This window comes from Oryzias melastigma, linkage group LG7, assembly GCF_002922805.2.
Source record: "Oryzias melastigma strain HK-1 linkage group LG7, ASM292280v2, whole genome shotgun sequence".
Classification (NCBI taxonomy): Eukaryota; Metazoa; Chordata; class Actinopteri; order Beloniformes; family Adrianichthyidae; genus Oryzias; species Oryzias melastigma.
The window spans coordinates 31,485,580-31,508,219 of NC_050518.1; the positions used below are offsets into that span (position 1 = coordinate 31,485,580).

Here is a 22,640-nt window from a genome sequence, read left to right on the forward strand (position 1 = left end):
TACCCCCCCCCCCAACACACACACATTCACACACTGATGACGGCTGCTTATAAAGGAGAACGTACCAGACTATACGCTCAAGAGAAACGTGAACCTGACTGAACTTGAAGATTGCTGGACCGAGTAAACAAGCGAGAGACAGAGTGGGAGGAGCATAGGGAGTGGTCCTTGCCTGGCTCTCTGCTGGGTGAGGAATGGGGGGAGGGGGGGGGGTTACCTGGACTGTAAACCAGGTGTTGGTGGAGCTTGTCTGAACATGAACTCCTCCCTCTTTTATTCTCTTCCATTCCATAACATCGTCTACAGTAGAACCCAGACGTGCAGACGGTCTCTGCTTGTCTTTAGGATATCTACGTGCACGTGTTTGCTTGTACATGTGCACGTGAACTGATTTGTATCTGAGCTGGTTTTCAGTGTGTGAAGGTTTCTACAGATGACGTTTATGCTGTAATAACTGTGTCTCTGATAGACTCTTTCACAAACATCTACATGTTAAGATGAAGTTTGAGGCTTGTTCTCTGAGAGATTTGTTTACAACAACAGAAGATTTACCAGCAGAAACAAACACGTCCGAGCGTCTGCCTTCAACATCCTCTTCTGCAGCAGGAGGAGTTTCCAGAGGATGAAGACTCACGGACACCGGTGTATGAGGGGCTCATCAACCCCACCAACAGAAGTTCACACCTGAAAGAACGTAATCTTAGACAGAGTTCTCTTCTGTCCTCACATGTTGGAGCACATGCGAAAAACATGACCCTTTTTAGAGCTGCGGTACATTTTCACCTTGATAAAAATCACAAGAAGGACCAGAAACCAAAGATGTGAAACAGAAACTGTGTGGTCTGTCTTAACAATACTCACTCATTCTGATCAAAGTGTCTCAAATAGAATCAAATAAATATATAATTAATGTTCTTTCATATTAACTGCTCAGTGTGAGACCTGCTCTGATATCCTCCTGATGGTAAGTTTCTTTAGACCAATGAGGACGTTGAATAATTTCCCACAGAACACCTGATGAAGTCTCAGCACACTAGAGTTTAAAATACTCTGATTTAATTCAAAACTCTTCATGTACGAGAGAATTCAGTTAATTTATCTAGAAAATAAAACTTCAAAATGTCCTGAATCACCACAGAAACCTGGACAGTAAAACCATTAGATCTGCTGCTAGGATCACATGATCCCAGAATCCTGCAGGAGATGATGCTTTTTTAAGATAATGTGATCTAAATTAATGATTGACCTCCATGTTAAAGCTGGAACATAATATTAAAGAATCTGTTTCATGTTTCTTTGCAGTTCCAATAATATAACATTTAGATGTTTCAATTTTCAAAAAGAAAGAAAAAAAAAGTTGTAGAACACATAAAATACATATTATTTTAATAAATATTTAAATTTAGAGACCAAAAACCTTTTAAAACAACATTTAAAACCGTTTAAATGACTTAAACAGAAAAACCCAAACAATAATTTAGACTTTAGAAGAATAATGCTGAAAAAGTCAAATTAAATTCACGTCATGAAGTTAGAGGATAAAACTTTAAACCGACAGCAGAGAATAATCTCCAGTCTGAACTCCACAGATGTAACTAGTTCATATGATTTATATGTTAACAGAACTTAAATATATAAAGAGTCTGAACTTCCATAAATGAATAGAATAAAGTTGAACAAAAGTTTTCCAGGTTTTTACTGTAACCTTCTGAATAAAAGGTTTTAAGAAAAGAACATTCACTTACTGACGGATTACAGAAGACTCTCTCTCCAAACAGGATTTATTCTGGTTCAAAAAGACAGTCTGTGGAAAAACGAAAGCAAAGCAATCAGGAAGTGATGCGTTTACTGTCAGGGGAAAACCAGCTTTCACTACAAAACAAAAACAGAGCTGACCCGTGATCAGTGAGGCGTTCATGGACTGTGGGAACAACCTGTTTCAAACCTTAAGAAGAGAAACAGTAAAAAAAACAAAACCATAACATTATCCAAGAAAAACAGATCAGTTATTCTGAAGACTAGAACTGAAACGCTTCATGAATAATCACGATGGGAGAATTTAAACTTCAAAAACTTAAAGTTCATAAGGAAACAAAACAGGTGGATCCAAAACAACAGACTGAGAACCAAACCCTTAAAAACACTGAGAACTTCTTCTTTTCCTTTGGGCTTTTCTCTTCAGGGGTCGCCACAGCGAATCAGTTTCCTCCATCTAAGCCTGTCTTCAGCATCCTCCACTCTAACACCAGCCACCTTCATGTCTTCATTCACTGCATCCATAAACCTCCTCTTTGGTCTTCCTCTAGACCTCTTTCCTGGCAGCTCTAGACTCAGCATCCTTCTACCAATATATTCACTGCATCCATAAACCTCCTCTTTGATTTAAAACACTGAGAACGATGAACTAAAATGAAGATTCTGTGGATGATTATCAACTGAACCTGCAGTGACAAAACCAAAGGAAACAGAAAAACCAAACCCTCACATGAAAGATGAAATAGAGAGAATAAGTGAAAATGTTTTTTTACAGAAATAATATAAACAAAATCCTTGAAAGGAGAAGTGGATCAAAACATTCTTGGAGTTTTCCAGGTTTTTCTAACTCAAAATCAAATAAAATGTAGTTTATAGAACCAGAAAGAGCATTCTCATAACTAATATATCAAAGCTCTACATTTTTCTTCAGAGGCAGAATTATTTCATTAAATTCAAAATGAAATGATCAGCAATGTGCTGGAAAGTCCAAAAATGATGGATCAGTGAAAGACTGATGATGAACCAGTTTGAACTGGAGTCAAACGCATCAGCATCCAGGAGTCCAGATGCTGAAAATCTTCATCTCCACATCAGAAATGGAAGGAATATTCAGGAATTTGATTCTCAAACGCACCGACAAAATGGAAAACAAAGAAAATGTAAATTACACACACATATCTCTAAAATTTTTAAGGATGAAAAAGCAGCAGAACAAGTCCTCAGGGACAGCTTTAAGGTCAAAAAAGAGAATCCTCAAAGCTGAGGTTTGTCTCTTTTATTTACATTCAGTTGCTTGGAAAATAGCCCCTCCCATTTTGGTCAAAAAATACTCACTTTTCACAGGGCGCCACGCGGCCCAGAGCCGGCCTTCGCCATATGTAAACGTGGAGCAGAGATGCACATTGCTGCATTGGTTGGACTTATCTTTAGAGCTTTAAGTACTGAATGTTGTTGTTGGTCGAACTTGTTTAAAGTTGAAGTCCTATCAGTCGTCACGTACCCAAGTGTGTAAAACGATGCGTCTTCTGGGGGACTGGTGAGCTGTAGACACAGCCGCTCTCCAAAACCATTTGGTGTACAGCATTCCTCCAGTATTTATGAGGGTTTGGGACATCCACGACCCCCCCCCCTCCCCCAGCCAAAGAGGGTCCACTACCGATCCATAAATATCTATTGAAGAACATTATAGTATTGATCCGTATAAAGAGTTTTTTTTTAACTTGGATCTTTTGTCCGACAGCAGCAGGAACCAGAAAGTGACCCAGAAAACTCACACAGTCAATCACATTAGTGTTGGTAAAATAATCATCCACATGTGATTTTCTCTGTAAACTAACAGCTTTAAAAGTCAACATTAGAATATAAATCCAAATATTTCCCACAGCCTCAGAGCCTTTCTGCTCGTGTCCACAGAGTTTATTTTTAGGCTGTTTTGGGTGATTTTCCGGCCTCTGAAGTGATGCATCATCATCCACGGAAAGCGGGTCAAACTCTGCTCCTGAAGTGATGGAGGGAGGAGGAGGAGGAGGAGGAGGAGAGAGGGAGGTGAAAGAGAGAGTAATCCTCTAAACATGAAGAGCGGGTCAGAGCCGGCCTCAGTGTGAAGGATGGCTTCATCCTCCCTCACAGCGCACGGAGCATCTGTGGTTCTGGGCGGCGGCTCTCGGCAGGATGACGGCTCCTCTTCTCCTCCTCCTCCTCCTCCCCCTCCTCCTGGATCCAGCTCTGGGTGAGTCCGTCTGCTGCTGAGTCTGCATCCTCGGATGGAAGGCTGGCTGTCAGATGTTGAACATCAGAACTGGACTTGTTTCTTCAACCTCCAAACTGAAAGGAGGCGGATTTGTTTTATGAATTCATGATTTTTAAAGTTTAGTTTCTGATTCTTAATTCCTAATGTCCCTTCCTTTAGACCACAAGTGTCAAAGTCAAGGCCCGGGGGCCGGATAGAATTACCCAGAGGGCCGGATCTATCCGGCCCTCTGGGTAATTCTATCCGGCCCTCCAGATCATGTTATTGTTAATGACCAGATGTTATCTTGCACTTATTTTTAACATGTATAATTCTTACAAAATATATTTTAATGGAGAGTAAAATATTGAAAGTTATTTAAGGTTTAAGTTGATTTATTCTGGAATCATATTCCTGCATTTTTATTATTAATAATTATGTTAAAAAGTTACAGTTTTAAAGTTTTAAAAATGGGCATTCTGATAGTTTTTTGGACTGATTTGTCTTTTATTAACATTTTTTAGGCTTTGGTAAAGTTCTTAGGCTGTTTTGGAGTTAAGCTAATGTTTTAGCTACATGCTAACTGTTTTGGCTAACCTATTTTTTAAAGTTTTTTAGGCTAATTATGCATTTAGCTAATTAACAACGTCAGCGTTTGTAGTTTTCAGTTTCAGCATCTTCAGCGGCCAAATTCAGCTTCCAGCATTCACACTAGCATTATTGCAGGTGATGCTATATATCTAGTTCATAATTATCATAAAAAGTTACAGTTTTATGGTTTTATAGTTTTAAAAATGTAGTTTCCGAGTGTTATATAAATGTTTATCCTGTTTAGCCCGTGACCTCAGGTGTGTTTTGGATTTTGGCCTCATGTACGATTAAGTTTGACACTCCTTTAGTCCCTCAGTGTCCATTAAACAGTTAAAGTTAAATATAAATTCTGATTTCAGACCAGAATTCTGCCAGTTCTGTTAGTGATGTTCCTTCAGTTTCTTCTGTTGCTCTGCAGAACCTGTGGGTCAGAACCAATCAGAACTCTGGACTCTGAAGTCTTTCTGTGTTTCATACATGAGAATGTCCTTGTTTGGCTTTGGAAACTTACATCAGTTTGACTTCTGTTAAGTTTTTACTGAGAGTCAGAACTTCAACATGTTTTACTCTGTAGTGATTTCTGCTACATATTCATAAAGATACATCTTCGTGCCATCTAACCTTTAAAAGACACAGACAAAATGTTGAAAATTTGTTTAACAAATTCTTATATTTACTATAAAATTTTTGTCGACTCTGTCAGACACACTTAAAGTAAATATTTATGTGAAAAAAATGCAGGTTCTGATTAAAGTTTAATAGGATTTAGTTACTCTGATATACAATAAAGTTTGATAAATTACTTAAGTTTTAATGTCACACTTTTATAAAAATACCCAAATTTTAAAAATTGGCTTTTTCAAACTTTTATTTTGACACCAAAGGGGGAAAAAAATCCTTAAACGAATAAAAAAAGAGGAAAAAGATCTGCTCATCTTTTATTCCTTAAATAAAAAATGAATATGTAAAAAAATAATAAAAATACATGAAAATAAATAAATAACAAAAACTGAAGACCAGTTTTTATTTTCCCCTAAGAAGTTCAAAAATGTCCATCTGACAGCTGATGACGATCTGACGGAGTTGGCAAATTGACATTTTTATTTCTGATTTATGAAAAAAACTTGTGTTTTTTTGACAGATTGAGAAACCAGTTTATATTCTGAACTAGCAAACTTTTGTCTCAACATCTATTTTATTTATCTGCAATAGTGTGTCAGGAAGGTGGTGGAGGACTCAAACGCAGGAGATCAGGCTTGGTGGGAGAACAGTAAACTAATTAACAAACAGAAACATGACAAAAACCCTGGAGGACTAAAATGGCGACAGAACAGAACAGATGACCTGACACGTATGAACTGAAAACCAGAAACTTAAACAGGTTGTTGGGTTTTAACTGAAGTGAAATCAGCTGTGAATCAGGATTGACCTGGAATTAATGTGACTGGCAGGAAAACTCAGAACATGACAAAAAAAAAAAAGCACTCCAAACAAAGTGACAGAACCCTGACAATACCCCTCCCCAAACGGACAGATCCCAGAGGCCCAAAAACCTGGAGGAGAGGGCATGGAAGACCAAAACAAGAAAAATCCAAAAAACCTTTAGGGTTTCTGCAGCCAGACGGATGGGTGGGGCATCAGAACCCCTCCCCAGGAACCGGCGTGAAGAGGAACAGACCCAGCGGCTCTCGTCACGGACAGGAAACATGAAGGGGAGGAGTCCCGGTGACCATCGTCTGGAGCATGAAGAAGAATGAGAATGGGCAATGCAGCTTTCTCAATCTGAAACTGAAACTGTTGAACATGTGGTATTGGAACATCAGCTGTTGGACCTTAAAACGATCAACCTGGAGCATGTTTGGGACCACAGAAACTTACAAAAACTGCTCCAGAGAAAGCTTCCTTCCAGATAATTTAGTTTCAAAGAAGAAATACATTTATACAGTAAGCATATTAATTTATAGTCTATCTGTGCGTGAAGATTATCAGTTACAGTTTCACAGTGAAAATATCCTGATCTATAATTTCCTATTCTGAGTGGAGCTTCTGATGTAACAACCTGATACTAAACTCTAAAGTTTCTTCACATTGAAAACTCTATGACAGGATAAAGAAAACTGTCAGATGACTGGAAGGTCTCCTCTTAAAAACACCAACAGGATGTTGTTTCAGTACAGAAATAAAAGCATCAAGAAAATTCAAGATACTTTTATTTATCCCTGAAAATGTATTTTTGTCCTTTCTTGTTCAAAAGCAGGAACTGTGTTATATTTGTCACTCACACAGTTTAAACTCAAATATTTGGGAAAAGCTAAATCCATTTTTGAAAAGCACATGGAAATCCACATTTTCCCTGTAAATAAGACATTGAGGGTTACAGTGAGCATGAGCGTTTTCAGATTCATTACTGTTTACAGACATTACAGTAAAATCCTGCGGAGTTGACAGAAATCTGTTACAATGAGCTAAAATAAAGATAGTCCCTCCCAGTTTACACAGAACAGCTGATTGAGGCTGTTTTAACGAGCTTTATTGACAATTAACAGTTTGCATCTTAAACTTCGTCGAAGTAGGTCAGAAAAATACGGACGTACTTGTTTGAGATTGGTCGTGTTTTTGTGGACATTTTTCTTCTGATTCACAGTAACTGGATATTACAGTAGTTACAAGAGAAACTCCCACAATCCACTGCGTTTTACAGTAAATTCCCACAGATGTTAATAGTCAAATACCGTAAACCTTTGTACTGTGTACAACTGGCTGAACTTTAGTAAAATACTGTTCAGTTTACAGAAATTTGTTAGTGTTCAAACAGAAGAACAAAATATATTATTTATTACACTATATTAATCGTATAAGTAAAATATTCTCTTCACAATTAAGACATAGTATGTGTGTTAGTTTACACATATCAGGTTGTTTTCTTTCTGAATTCTGACTCGTTCTAGTAAAAATCGCCACATTTTTCTGTTTTTTTTTTCTTTAGCTGAAAACTGTGCAGATCGTAGACTTTGGTTTGTGTCAGTTGTGTTCTGGGCTTCAGTCATGTTGGTTTTAGAATTGCCCTTCAGTCTCATCAGTGTCAGGTTTGTCCTGATCCACAGCTGACTTCATTTCAGTTAATGACCTTCAGTCTATTTAAGGGTCTTCTGTTTCAGTTCCAGAGTAGTTTCTTCCAAGGTTTTGGTTAACTTCTTAAATGTTTCATGTTCCTCTCACTGAGCCCGGTCTGCTGTATTTTGGGTCATCCACAAACACTTCCTTACAGAAAACAACCCTGACATGAATTATAACTGAATTCTGGTCATTTCTGTTGTCTTCACCAAAAGAACATCTGCAGAAATTAAAGATCATTCCGTGTGCTTAAGAGTCACATAAAACTAAGTAAAAGAAGAAAACCAATTGAATCTGAACAATTGATTATGAATGAGAATGGCAGAAAGACTTTGAGATCCACCAATAAGCTCATTAACAAGACTAATGAAGTGCAAACCTTTATCCATGTAGCAAATGTTGCTCAAGACTTTACTCCTTAAACGGTAAATGTGGTTTTATTTGGTGGAGTGTTCATTTTGGACACTGTAACCTGGTTCTGGTGAGGGGTTGGCCCTGAAGAAGGATAAAAAAAAATGTTATAATACACATGCACTCACACACTACTGTAAAGATATTAAAACCCATTATTGTCCCCACAAGAGTTCTGATGCTTTACCCCCACCAGGAACTCCTCAGTGGAAACTCCCAGCAGCCCTGAACCACTCCGGGCCACCGTAGTTATAACAACGGCTTTTGGCGTCTGGACTCAGAGTCACGATGGTGGAAATAGCAGCAGCTGGATGGAGTCATGATGAAGCTAGAATGGAGTTAAAGGGGGTTGAGGGTGGTGTGAGATGGAGCTACAATAGATGTAATAAAAGAGCTACTATCATAGTGTCGGACAGGAAGGTACTGGGCCCCATGTTTAGAGTCTTTGGTATGAGTCGGCCTGGATTTGAACTCATGACCTTCCAATGTCAGGGCGGACACTCTACCACAAGGCCACGGAACTGGACTTGTTAGTTTCTCTTTATGGTTTCTTTGTGATCAAGAACTTTAGAACATTTAAAATCGTCTGTTTTATGTCAGGATTTTTATGGTAAAATACGATAAGAGAAGTTTAAGATTAATTTAAAGATTTTTAACCTCAACATCTCTAACCAGTGAATAATAAAAGGTCAGATATGGTCAGATGTAACAGTTGTCTCACACTGACCCACAATAATGAATCTACATAGTGAATTTGATGGTGTTCCCATCCGTGTTTGTGTTCCTCCTTAAGGGAACCATTATTGAAATGTTTAGTGTGTTGGAATGTGGGAACGAGCCACTAAAGCTTCGTTTTTAGATTATTTACATGAATAAGGAAAAGCCTCACACAGTCTTTGGCTGCCTCTTCCTCTGCCACCACTTTCTTTTTCCTCGTTAATCCATGAAGATCTCCCTCGTTCCTCCATAATCCATGAAGAACTCCCTCGTTCCTCTCTCTGTCTGGAAGACATTCAGGACCAGATCCAAATTTAGAGGTTGGTATAAAGACATCACAGCAGTGTGAAAAGGCTAAATCTGTTCTCTGCTGCTGGACAACTGATAAAGAGGAGTTTAGATTAAGAAGTTCAGCTAGGATTGAGAATAGAATGAAGGTGGATTAAAAGTCAATGTGGAAAATAAAGAAACTGAATAAAAAAGTAAACAGTTTCCTTCAGTGCTGTCCTCCTCCTCCTGTCGCCAGCACAGATTATTCCTATCTCTGTGTACTTGTAGAACATGTGTGTACATGTGCTATATAAATAAAGACTGATTGGATTTTCTGACAGAAGCTTCGGTGTAAAAAGATTGGACCTTCTGCTTTAGGAGGTTGTGTATCCAGTCATTAAATGCTTACACTTTGCTAATAAAATAATATTTTTTACAGTTGGAAATCTATAGCACATTTGTTTGGGCTTCTGGCCCCCTCTTTTTTACATCCCATAATTCGCCCATCAACCATCACAGTAGCACACCTGAGCACAGGTATCACCTTTGTACAAATATTGTTCGATGGAATGAACTGATTACATGTTTGTGTGTTTGCTGTAGTTGTTTGTTTGTGTTTGTTTATATGTTTTGTGTGAAGATTTTTGGATTCCCAGGTTTGTTTGTAACATTAGAGTTTGTTTGTGGACTGACTTGTTGGTAAACGTGTCTTTCTGAGATCAGTCTCCCTGTTAGAGACTGAAGAGTTGCGTTGGGCCGCTGATGTTCCTGCAGACGACCTCTCGACTGCGCAGAGCGACTGCAGATCCCGCGGTTTGCTGTGGCGGCGGCAGAAACAATCATCTGAATGGAGTTCAGACGTTTCCGAGCAGGACGGCCGGGGAGCATTACCTAATGCTGTTTGGAGATTTCTCCCTCGGGGATAAGCGAGCCCATTGTCTGACTCTGACCCACATTGCTTATGGTAATCTGTACTTTGAAATGATTAAAAGCTGGTGGCTGTTCCAACCATCAAGAGCGCGTACGTTAATCCCACAGCAGAAATCGCAGATTTTCTGTCCATGATCTTGGGAGCTTCTGCCTAGATTCTGGATTATGAATAAATGTGTCCTCCTGGAAACCTCACAGCAGCCTGAGGGCCCCCCGCCCCGTCCCACCCCGCCATGCAGGCATCAGGGCAATGAGGACGGCCTAAAGCTGGGGCAGCTGCTTTAATTACAGGAACAGAAACCTGAATTTATTCAGCAGCGGTCACTGAGACACGGCTGAGTCCAGATGGTTTCTGGGAGATGGAGTTCTGGTGAGTCTGTCGGGTTGGAGCCTTTCACTGCAGATGTGGAACTGTCCCTGGGTACAGATGTTGACTTCTGATCTCTCTTTGGATCAACAGAGCCGCTGGATTAACGTATTTGATCTGGTTTCCTTGAAGGATTGTTGAGAACTCTTTAGGTTTTCTTTTAGTTAAATCCACTTTGTGGATCTTCTTCAAGAACATAAATAATAAGTATTTGGTGTAAAGTGTAAAAATGTGTCACATCTGTTTAAATCCCAGCCAGCAAGGCCAAGTGGCCCCATATGGTTAAAAAGTGAGCAGAAAAGGTGACCCCAAATGGGTTTGTCTGCGGTTTCTGTTGTGCCCCCCCCCCTGTTTGCCCACATTAGCTTAAGTGGACACTCAGTGGGTTAGCTCGCTACGCTAGTCAGCCGCCTGGTGGACAGCAGAGCTCACTAGCTCAATGGAGCAGAGCTTGCTAGCTTGTTACTGCAGCGCTGACTAACATGCTACGTCGCTGGGTGTGATGTGACTCGTGTCTATGAACTTGTGGAATTGAACTTCACCTCAGAGTTGTGGGCGGGACTGCTGGAACGGAGTAAGTCTGCCCTCATTTTCCATCATCCATCTTTTTCCACTCTCTCCCACTAGCTTACAGCTCCTAAAGCTAACATTAGCGGTGCAACAAAAATGATGAGCAAAATTGGAATTATCCAGCCGTTCAGTTTTTTACTCAGTCCACTTTAAACAAAGACGTTCATGGATCTATTGGTCTCCATCAGAATGCGTCCACATGAGTTTGAGCTCATCACTACTGCAGGCTTTTCCAAGAAGGTTTTTTTTCCTGTCTGCTCCAAATTCACAACAATTAAAACAAGAAATCTTTAGAAACAGTTTTAATCTTATTTTTTATATGACACATATTGAAGGAGAAGTTTATTGTGAACTCTGTGGCTTTTAATTGATAAAATGGTCAGTTTGTCAAGAATGGGGGGTGGGGGTTTACACCAGATTATAATCCTGATTTAGAGATAAAAATGGAAAAAGATGTGGAGAAACTTTGTTCTGATGAAGGCCGTCCTATAATTAGATAATGTGGATCTATATTTGGAACTACAGAGAAAATGGAGTGAAAGAGCTTTAGTCATCAATGTTATAATATTAGGGGCGCAGAGTCTAAGCCGTGACATTAATCAAACCTAAAGTGATGACATAACTGTTTTGTCAATGGTTACTCTTGACATTGAAACAGGACAGCAGCTCTCTTCAGACTCACAGCAGACAAAGGTCTCAGACTCGATGTCCAACTTAAAAAGTTTGTTCTGTAAATGTTCATCACAGAAACACTGTGAGACAGAATGCAAACAAAGAATCACTTTTTTTTTAATTTAGGCAATGAAGCAGGAAACAAGGATTTGATTAATGTGAAAAGTTCACCTCCATACTTTGTAATGAAGTCCAAAGACACCAGAGACAGAACTGTAGACCTCCACAAGGCTGGAGAGGACAAAAACCAATCAGCTTAGAGAAAAAAGATCCACTGTTGGAGCACTTAAATGCTAAACATGACTGTCAGTCTCCCTCAGACTGGAGCTCCATGACAGATCTCACCTGGTGGGGTCTCAGTGACCCTAAGAAAGGTGAGGACAGCCCAGAACTTCACGGGAGGAGCTGGTCAATGAGCTGGAAAGAGCTGGAACCGCCGTTTCCATGGTTACTGGTTACACTCAGCCGTCATGGTTTGAAGGTTCCCCTGCAGGAACATGTCCAGGCTCATCTTCAGTTTGTCCATCTGGATGATCCAGAGGATCACAGGAGAAAGTCATCTGATCAGATGAGACCAGAATTCCACTCACTGTGTTTGGAGGAAGAAGAATGATGAGAACCATCCCTACTGTGAAGCATGGGGGTGGTAGCATCATGCTGTGGGTCACAATGACTGCACTGTATGAAGGTAAGAATGGGCGGGGCTGTTTATTGAGAGATTTTGGGGAACAACCTCCTTCAGTCAGAACATTGAAGATAGTCGTGGCTGGATCTTCCAGTATGAAACACACCGCCAGGAGAACCGAAGAGTGGTTCTGGAAGAAGCAGATCAAGATTCTGGAGTGTTCTAGCAAGTCTAAAACCAAAACCCAATAGAACAATTTTGGAGGGAACTCAAACTCTGTTCTATCAGCAGTAGTCCATAAACCTGACTGATCTAGAGGAGATCTGTAAGGAGGAGTGGGCCAGAATCCCTCCTGCAGTGCAAACCTGAAGAAAAACTACAGGAAACATTTGAGCTGCAGAACCACAAACCGACTACAGCTAATAAATAAATGTTTTAGAATCATACAATGTGATTTCCAGATTTTTTTAGATTTAGATCATTTGAGGACATGACATCATGTCAGACCTTTAACTTAAAAACATGAACAGAACTTATAGTTTATAGGAAGAATAAATGACACAAAAAAGCAAATCAGATTATAGTTAAACCAATCTGACGCCTCTGGGAGAGAGTTATCAGAGTAAGACAGAAATAAAACAGACAAAAGTGAATCGGTTTCTTGATTTTTCTCCGATGTTCATGTCTGGTTTCTCCATCACCTCGTCGGTGTTTCTGGCGGGATGCAGCCGGCTCACATTCGGCTCATGAAAGCTGCAGGGAGGATTAGGAGAGGAGCATGCAGAGGAATAATCTCTGCCGGCGGCCAGAGGTCATCCGCTGCAGCGCTGTGGAGGTGAGGAGGGCCGACGGCGCCGCCGGGCGTTTTCCCGCTCCTCACAGCGTCGGTCCACGCTGACCTTCCCGCAGTGAACATGAGACGGATGCTGCATGAAAACGAGCTGCTGTGAGCAATGATGCACAAAAACACCATGAGGAAGATGTTCCAGGACTGAACTTCATGGGTTGATGGTTATTCTGAAGCAGGAAAGTCTTCTATGGGGGGGGGGCAGGAACAAAACTCCATAACAACATTTGACATCATCAGTGATCCCTGGATCTGCTTTGAAGTGGCTGGATTTAAAGGCTGAAAGGGATTTAGTTTGTGGACCAACATCATGGAGGCGTGCTGCTGGTGGAGCAGCAGCACAAACAAACACTCGGACTTCACTGTGGTCCACTTAAGAAGATGAAAACATTCACTGGTAGTTCTGGGTCTGAGGAACTGATCTGCTGGATCAGATGAGGATTAGAAAGCATCAGATTATGTCATCATAACTGCCCCCCCGCTCTGTGCAGGTTATCTGATGGTGTCCATGGAGCCCCTCCCCCCCGTCGTGATGGGAGACACCGTCACACTTAAGTGCAACTTTCGGACGGACGGCGAGCTGAGGGAGATCGCGTGGTTCCAGGTGAGCTGGGCGGAAAGAGATAATCAATCAATCAATCAATCGATCAATCAATTTTATTTGTCACGTACTTGAGCTGCATAGCAATGCAGCAATAAAAAGGTTTTATGAAACTAAACACATTAATAGAAACATTCAATTATCACTTTACCGGAAATTAAATTGTGTAATTTCTAGTTTGAAGCAACATTTTGGAGTATTTATGACACAGTTTCAGTTTATTTGTGGATTTTTTTTTTTAAGTTTCTGGATTTTATTGATTGACAGTTGGGTTGATCCTACAGAGCTTCAAACTCAACTCTGTCCCACCCAATTGTTATCTCTGGAATGACGTTCAGGTGGGCAGAGTCTATTCCAGTCCACTTTAGGCTTCATTCTCACTGCTTCAAATCCATTTAGTGATGTCAGAAATTATTCATCCACCTTTGAATGGGGGAGGGTCACTCTAGACCAGAGGTCTCAAACTGAATTTATCTTGGGTTAGCCGCTGAAGGCGGAGTCTGGCTGAGACTGGGCCGTACGGGGTTCCATTTGGGCCAAAAATGTGTTTGTGTCTACTGTCTATCTTTGGTCCATTGTCTTTGTTCACTGAACACGTCTATTGAACGTTTGTTCATGTCTATGTACTACTCAGCAGTATCTTCTGTGACATGACAGGAGCTAACAACGCTAGCAACTGTTGCTAAGGACTTTTCTGACGACCAGATCCAACGACAAAAAATGCAAAGTTTTAAACATAAAGCTGAAACATCACAAAGCAAACACAAAGCTACTGTCTTCCATTCAGAAGGGGCCTTCATGCTTTTTCATCACTAATCTTTAATCAGAAATAAAACTTTTCCAGAAAAAAGGTCTTCATCAAAGGTTTGACCAAATGCACACAGCTCTCTGCTGGCGTGACGCCTGATCACAGGTTCTGATGTGACTCCCCACATCTTGTTCCTCAGGTTGATGAAGGAGGGAACACCAAGCAGAAGATTTTCACCTACGATGCTGCATTCAACTCCAGTCATGCCCACAGAGAGGACACACCCGAGCAGCTGGTTTACCACTCCACAGTACGGTAAGACTCCACCTCCACCGGTCGGGGTCGTCTCATGAACACGTGTGATGAAGTAAACGAGTCTCTGGAGGAGTTGAGATGAAAACATCTCTGAGATCTAAATTTTGTTTGTTGTGAGCAGGCTTCCCGAGGTTCAGATGGAGGACAACGGCCTCTACGAATGTCACGTGAGCGTCTATGATGGCGGCTCCCCCGACCTGCTGCTGCTGGGCTCGGACAGCACCGCCCTCACCATCATTGGTGAGGATCCACCGACATTGAAGCTCACCAGGGCTCATGTTGTCCAGAGGAACCTGAGGACCTCTGACTGGTGTCGTGTAGATGGGTGTCTCTAAATGTTGGTCGACCTCTTGCAGAAGTTCCATGTTTTGGGGTACAGGTGACTGGATAATGTATGATAAATACTCTGAGTCTGTAGGCAGCTTGCTGTTGGTTATCTTCTCGTACCAGGAGATGTTATAAACCTGTCTCAACAATCGTGTAGGTTCCATTCATTTTCTTCTCCTCTGTTTCTTGTTGAGCTGCCACAGGAGGATTAACTCTGTTGTTGCTCTAAACAGCTGTAGTTTAAGTTTCTTTGGCCTGGTACTTTTCCATAAACCTCAGTTTGTTAAAGGACTGTGAAGCCATTTCTCTCCTGTCACTGATGTCCGTTTCCTTGGAGTTCAGATACTTAAAGTCCCGTTGTAGCCTCCTCGATGTTTGATCATTTTCCCACCTTTTGTTTTTATATCTTTTTCACGATAGAACATAACTTTGGTTTTGTTTGCATTCAGTGCGAGTCCGATGTTTCCACATTCTGCTTCAACATCGTGTACTATTGTCTGGTATGGTTCATATCGTCAGCAAAGTCCAGGTCTGTGATGGTGATTATGGCTTTGCCGCCTCTTGATGGTGAAACAGAGTTCTTCTTCTCGCCCTGCGGTGGCTTTCCTCACAACATAGTTCAGTATGATGACAAATGGAGTGCAAGGCGACACCTCGGGTGTTAAGGTGTCGCATGTCAAGGACATTAAAAAAACTCAGTTTGGCCGTCAGGGGAGACCGCCTTAGCTTTCAGATCCTTTTAGATGAGCATGATCGCTTGGATAAGCCTTTCAGGGATGTTGACCAAGATCAACATTATTTTATTATTATTTTGTCATTCATTTTTATTAATGATAGAGAACTTTTAAGTATATTGATCAAAATTCAGACCAAATTGGAAAGGCACGTATGTAAATGACAAAATCTCTAAATATTGAGCAGTTTATATACTGTAACCTCATACATCGATGACAAACTTCGTCTAAAGGGTCAAAATTCAAATGTTTTATTTCTGAATGTGACCTTGAAACAGTAATTTAGACTTTAGTGGATAAACATGAAACTGATCAAAGCAAATGAACCCAGAAGTAGAAAACTGCAGACTTAAAGTAAAACAAGAAGGTGACAGACTGTTTTACAGAGATGAACTGAAATGACGTTGATGCTTCAATATATTAATGATAATTGCCTCTTTGAAGACAACGGTGAACAATTAGCATCAAAAACCTGGTGTGTCACTGATCCTCACCTATAGAATTACACTGGAGCCAGACAGACCCAGAGTAATGGGAAAAGCTTGTTTGTTCATTTTTGCATATAAAAACAATAGCTTATCTGTTTATATGTAAACCATATGTGCAAAGGGTTGTCATATTTCATTTAATATGATCATTAAGTCGGGAACACAGTGAATGCTGCTGTGATTGTCTGCTTGATTAGTTTTGGTCCAACTGGAAACTAAATGAGATTCAATCGTTTTTGCTCAGTTTTAAGTTTGATGAAGAATAAATGGGAGAGTGAGAAGCAGTCGTGTGGTTTTCTGTTCTTCATTATTTTAATCTTTCAGCCGCATGAATGAATCGTGTTTCTGAACGAAAGTGTAACCATGACAGGAAGTTCATTCTGTGACCCAGAAGCTGCAGATCTTCAGAGACTAACGGTGGAGGTCTCCTTCTATCTTTGGAGGTTTCTGGTGTAAAACATGATAAAGCTGAACTCAGCTGAGCTTCATCTCTAAATAATCATCTGTGTGGCTTCCTGCAGTTCCTCCTCGCTCCATCTCTGTGGAGGCCGCCAACAGCCCCGCCCCTTTCAGCCGCTATGAGGCCCAGAACTTCACCTTGGTCTGCATGGTTTCAGGAGCCAAACCAGCTCCTGTGGTGAGTGACTCCTGCTTTGGTTGGTCATGATCTGCTGGTTATTTTAACCCTTTAACACCAGTGTTTATGTTCTTTGATTTACTATCATTTTTTATGGTTAGCATGATTTATAGTGTTAATGGTTAAAAAGTTACAGCATGTCAAGGATTTTGTGTGCAAGCATCGCACAAAGAAAAATTAATTCAGAGAAATTTCCTGGTTGATACAGGTAAATCCGTCTTGGACTCTCAGAGAAACAGTTGTTTTGCTTGCTTTCATTCTCAGGTGTACTTCAAGCGGGACGGTGAGCTGATTGATGTTCTACCAACCGTCCAGTCCTCCTCCAAAACGTCGGTGGCTTCCAGTTCAGAACAAAAGTGGGCTCCAAACCAGACGGAGCAGTGGAGCCTCAGAGTTCACACCAAGTGGGACCTGGACGACACCAAACTCCAGAGGTCTCAGTCTCTGCTGGACCAGGAAGGGAAGCTGGCTGGCCAGGATTCCCCAGAACTGACTGAAGAAGAGGAGACCGACTCGGAGCCTGAGCCGACCACCGAGGTGATCCCGGAGACCGTTGTGAGCCGGGAGTTCCCGCGCTGGGTCCAAAGCACAGACCCGCTGTACTACTTCCAGCACTGGCAGCAGGCGACGGGTGACGGCACCACCGACGTCAAAGCCATGCTGACCTGGAGCCTCAACCCCCAGCTGGACAACGAGGCTCTGTTCAGCTGCGAGGTCAAGCATCCGGCTCTGTCCATGCCCATGCAGGCCGAGGTCACACTCAGTGAGTGAATGACCAGCACCCACATAACCCTTCTCTGATGGGGGGGGGGGGGGTCGGTTTGTAGACAATCGCAGCCTAAAGGGAAAGATTTATGGTTTTCCAGAAAGTCTCACATGACCAAATATTGAATAGTTCATTTCTGTAAGTTTAACAGAAAAAGTAATGCTAAAACATTTTATAAACTGATATATAGTATTACCCACAGTAGATTAACAGCTAAAGATGCTTAAATTAACAGCTTTAAACACTGAAACTGATAGCTAGTTAAAATATTAGCAAAGTGCCAAATTAGCCTTAAAAAAACATTCTCATTTAGCCAAAACAGCTACTATTTTGCAGAAATATTAACTAAATGCCAAATTACCTTAAAAAACTGGATTTAGCCAAAATAGATTGGGGGGTCAGATGTGGAGGAGGGCTGGATCAAAGGTAACCAAACCCTAAATTACCTTTTTTTTGTTTGTCGACCTCTATAAATCGGTTGTTGAAAGCGATGTCTTTTGGCCATTACCAAGTTTTTGACAAATTACAGCTGAATTTCATGATTGGTCAAACCATTTAAATCTGACGTCATGATCTGCAGCTCCAGCAATGACAACAGTCCCGTTCACCAACGCCACCTATGAGAGGATTCTCACATTTCTGCAGTGGGCGGAGTCAGCCTCCATTTCCTCTGTTTGGTTACCCTTTAAGCCGGGTTGGGGAAGTCCAGGTCTCAGGTGTCTGCATGTCTCTGCTCTACTAGGAGCTGATGATCTGATGGTTTTATTATTCTACAGTAGGTGACCAATGCTCTTTGAAACACACATCTACAATAAACACAATAAAACTGTTTGCTGCATTAAGTTGAATAAATAAAATAATTTCCTTTTTTCAAATTCCTTAAATTTAAAAATTCTTAAAATCTTTTTGTTCCAGGTCTCCCTTGAAAAGGAGATCTAATCTCCTGATAAAATAAAGATTGAATAAATAAGAAAAAAATAATATTCAAACCGAACAAAAGAAGTATAACTGACAGGACTGCCTTAGTATTTAGTTGACCTACAGTTTACAGTTTTTACTTCAGAAACTGCTTCGTCAGCTGCCTTCTGATTGGTTTTGGGGGCGGCTGTGGAACAGAGGTCAACCTCTGATAGGTGCATCACATGTTGAAGTCCCGCCTTGCCCACCCGTGTGTCAAAGTGTCATTGAGCAAGACGCTGAACCCCTCACTGCTCCTGGTTAGGGATGATGCCCGTGTTTTAGCCGCAGTGTTTGTGTGAATGGGACTGTGACTGTAAAGTCATATTAAGAAGCCCCATACGTACACACCGCTCACCATCTGTTTTCCACAGATCTCCTCTAACAGAAAAAGCTGACTTTGACTTCTGCATTGAACTTTAATTTCATGTTCAGTTGCAGATGAATCTGAAGACTTTTTACTGGCTAAGGCCACCTCAGATTGTCCAACAATGCCCCATTTTTAAGGCATGATGGTTCCGCTGAATTTCTCCACAGCTGATGCTTTGAAAAGCTTTCATATAATGACACCCAGAATAAACAGAATGATTGAATTCTACCTAGATGAAAACACATTAAGTTGTGTACATCAAACACATTAAGAAATCCTGTTATTTACTTTTTGCATGTGTGTGTGCATACCTGGAGTAGAACTGCTTGTAGTTCCATGTTATGAAGCTGCTGTTGCTTCAGAGCTCAGAGGAGGCGGGGCTAAAGGCTGTGCAGAACACCTTCAACTCTGACCTTTGATGAACTCCTGTAACTGTGTGACAGATGCTGCTGTTCACTTATCCTGTCATTACTCCTGTCATTGTGGGTCACAATGTGTCCATCCCTTCTTCAGTCCGGCTCTGAGACTTCAGGAGAGGGACAGAACCAAAACCAGAACCAAGAATTTTACTGAACACCTTGTAGAACATCCAGGCTCAGATAAGAACTCAGAGGAACGAAGCGGCGGACTTCAGCTCTGCTCCAAATCACAAAAAGGTTCTTTTCAAACGTGGATCTCCAGGAATGTTCCGACCTTTCAGGTCCAATCTCTGTTTCCAGGTGAAGAGGTGAAGGTTTGAGGGTAACGATGGTGCCAGGCGGACTAAGGCGGCTGAGTTTGTGACGGCTGATGGGACTTTTTAACTGAAGCTTTTGTGTTTTCTGATGAATCATTCTTGGTTCACCAGCCGCCCCCCGAGGACCAAAGCTGACCGTGACCCCCACCGAGGCCAAAGTGGGTGACACCGTGCGGATCGCCGTCCGAGGTTTCCAGCTTGGACCTTCTGCGGTGAGTTTCTGATGTTCAGACAGGATGTGTGATGGACGGAAGTGAAGAGAAAAAAATTCTTTGAGGGTCGAATTAATGGAAAGAAAAAACACTTTCTGTGACGGTGAAGCTCTGAATATCTCTGGAAAAGAAGCTTTTGGTAAGACATGGAGCTAAAGTTCTTTTTCACATTTTATATTTGAACAATAAAACAAAAAGGAGAAAGATAATACCCATAAAATTAATTCTTTAACATACTGTAACTTTTCTACCATTAACACAATAATTCCAGTAGATTCTGAAGTAGAAAAGCGACTCGATTGAGCCGCTTTTCTCCTTCAGAATCTACTGGAATTATCGTGTTAACCATTAAAAAATGACAGTAAATCAAAGCTGGTGTTAAAGCGTTAAACCCAGTTTCAAAGCCCACAAACGTTTGGTCTTTCTGAACCTGTTCCGCTCTGACAGACGGAGGTCTTTCCCGAGCCCATGTTCACCTGGACCAGAGTGGGGGGGCTCCTCCTGGACGGCAGGGAGAAGCACGAGGGCCGGGAGCTGGTTCTGGAGCGAGTCCCCGCCGAGCTGAACGGCTCCATGTTCCGCTGCACCGCCCAGAACCCTCTGGGCTCCACGGACACCCACACCCGCCTCATCGTGTTCGGTTTGTGCGTTCGCTCCCAGACTTCAGCTCGCCTCACAGAGTCCTGACGTCTCGTTCTGTGTTGCAGAAAATCCCAAGCTGAAGAAAGGAAAAGAAAACTTCATCGGTGGGTCCCTCGCTAATGTTGACTTTAGCTTTCACTGACCTTCAGAAGAGGAAAATCTGAGGCTGTTTGTACAAATACCTGATATTTAAATTAATTTAAATTATTTTTCTAATAATTAACTGAACTATTTTGTCTGTAAGGATTGATACTTTTCAGTTTCTGACAGTAGAAAAACACAGTCCCAGCACTGACTGATCTTATGGGACCCCCCCTTCATATTCTTCTGTCCTGGGGGGGTCACTGTTGTCCTGTTTGCAGTCATCAGTGCAGAAAGCAGCCGGCGCTCGCTCTCCTTCACCTCCATGCTGCTGATGCTGAGACTCACCTGCGAGCTGACGTGACCCCGAGGCTCTGCCGACCCCCCCAGCCCAAAGTCTCTCCACTCATACGAGGACGGATGCTGCTGCCTCCACCCCCCTAAGCAGGACTGTAAACACTGCACCGTTCTGAGTGTTCACGCCCCCCACCCTCATGGTTTTGTCTCTACCATCACAGACACATTGGGGACAGGGTGCTGTCTGGACTCGGCACCAGCCTCCATCGGGACACACCTGAGGCAGGTACGAGGAGGACAGGGTTTCTGGAAAACCTGCAGGACACCAGCCCTCAAAGACGGGAGGGAGCCCCCCAGGACAGAGGCAGTCCTGACTGTATTCATATGTTAATGAAGATAACCATGTTTAATGCCTTTACATGAACAGAGTGTTCCAGAAGATTCACATGATGGTTCAGTAAACAGGACACAGTTCTGTTTAGTTACTGTTCAGTTGGATGAATTAAGCCCATAATGCACCTCTTGACCTTCCTGGAAGGCTCAAAGCGTTTACAGTCACACACAGATGAACACTGTCTGACACTGGCACCATGCTAAAACCACCAGGAGAGGGCCTGGACCGAGCCCTGGGGAACACCAGAAAGTGTTTAGATGAACTCAGGACAACCTGGGAGAAAAGGAGGGAAAACCTGAGGCACAGGGTTGCTGGAGCCTATCCTAACACCTGCTGGGTGAAGGCGGCGCACACCCTGAGCGGGTCACCACTCGGTCACAAGGACTCACTCACATGCAGACCTGATTTAGAGATGCAGGACAACCCATGAAGAATGTTTTCGGACTGAGCTCACACATGCATGAGAACATCTGCATAGAAACGTCCCAGTTGGGATCTGAAGCAGAGCTCTCCTGCTGTGAGGCCTCAGAGAAAAAGAATGACAAGTAAAAACTTCAGGAAATCACATAGTTTGGGTTTGAAATTCTATGGAATCTATCTCTGGTTTCAATGATGGAGGTCAAAGGTTTCCTGTAGATCTGCAGCAGGTTTGTAGATGCTAGTTTGGTCCATTCTTCCATGCAGATCTCCTCTAGAGCTGTGCTTTTTTGATCTGGAAAACGGACTTTCAACGGCCTTCACAGATTCTCTGTTAGATTAAAGACTGATAGAACTTGTTGTATCCATCCCCATGCTTTACAGTGGGTTATGTCTATGGAGATACATTAGGGCCAATATTATTTGAAACCCAAACAAAACAAATTAAAATATTAGTGTTTGAGCAAAAAAAAAGGTAAAATGTCCAACACTTTTTGCTATTCTACAATAAACTTAATTATTTTCAGCTTCAAAATGTACATTTCAAAACTTTTTACATTTTCAACCTTTTTTTTTTTTTGTTTTCGAATCTGAAAATGTCATTTTCAAAAATTTTGGCCCCATTGTGCAACATTGGGGCGGGGCTAACTTGAAGGACCAATCAAAATCAGTGAGGGTGGTAACTTCAGTCCCGGTGCGTTCACTGACTCTGAGATCTGTAATAATTACGGTCAGAAAATGTCTGTTTGCTCTGTACTATCATAGTCTGAAGTTGTCCATAGACGGGTGTAAATAGAAGTTTTATCGCATCCAAACGCT

The 22,640-nt window shown here is 41.7% G+C and overlaps 1 protein-coding gene and 1 long non-coding RNA gene across 2 annotated transcripts; one reads left to right on the plus strand and one right to left on the minus strand.

Moving 5' to 3' along the window:
* Positions 1 to 8,088: 8,088 nt before the first annotated feature.
* LOC112140036 lies at positions 8,089 to 12,082 on the minus strand. Its single transcript, XR_002918102.2, has 4 exons — positions 11,973 to 12,082; positions 8,993 to 9,103; positions 8,289 to 8,429; positions 8,089 to 8,185 (listed from the first exon to the last, which is right to left on the minus strand). It is a non-coding gene; the product is annotated as an uncharacterized LOC112140036 (long non-coding RNA).
* Positions 12,083 to 12,296: 214 nt separating this feature from the next.
* Positions 12,297 to 22,249, plus strand: LOC112140027 (immunoglobulin superfamily member 21). The gene is made up of 10 exons (XM_024262928.2): positions 12,297 to 12,315; positions 13,555 to 13,703; positions 14,648 to 14,763; positions 14,885 to 15,003; positions 16,834 to 16,949; positions 17,214 to 17,712; positions 19,890 to 19,990; positions 20,438 to 20,630; positions 20,698 to 20,736; positions 20,995 to 22,249. Exons 1-10 carry the CDS (start codon positions 12,297 to 12,299, stop codon positions 21,075 to 21,077), a joined length of 1,434 nt encoding a protein of 477 aa, XP_024118696.2. The 3' UTR covers positions 21,078 to 22,249.
* Positions 22,250 to 22,640: the final 391 nt, after the last annotated feature.

Excerpts from the sequence above, each read along its gene's own strand:
- LOC112140027 (XM_024262928.2), top strand. Across the intron at positions 17,713-19,889 it reads GCAGGCCGAGGTCACACTCA|CCGCCCCCCGAGGACCAAAG; the intron begins GTGAGTGAATGA and ends TTGGTTCACCAG. Across the intron at positions 19,991-20,437 it reads TCCAGCTTGGACCTTCTGCG|ACGGAGGTCTTTCCCGAGCC; the intron begins GTGAGTTTCTGA and ends CCGCTCTGACAG.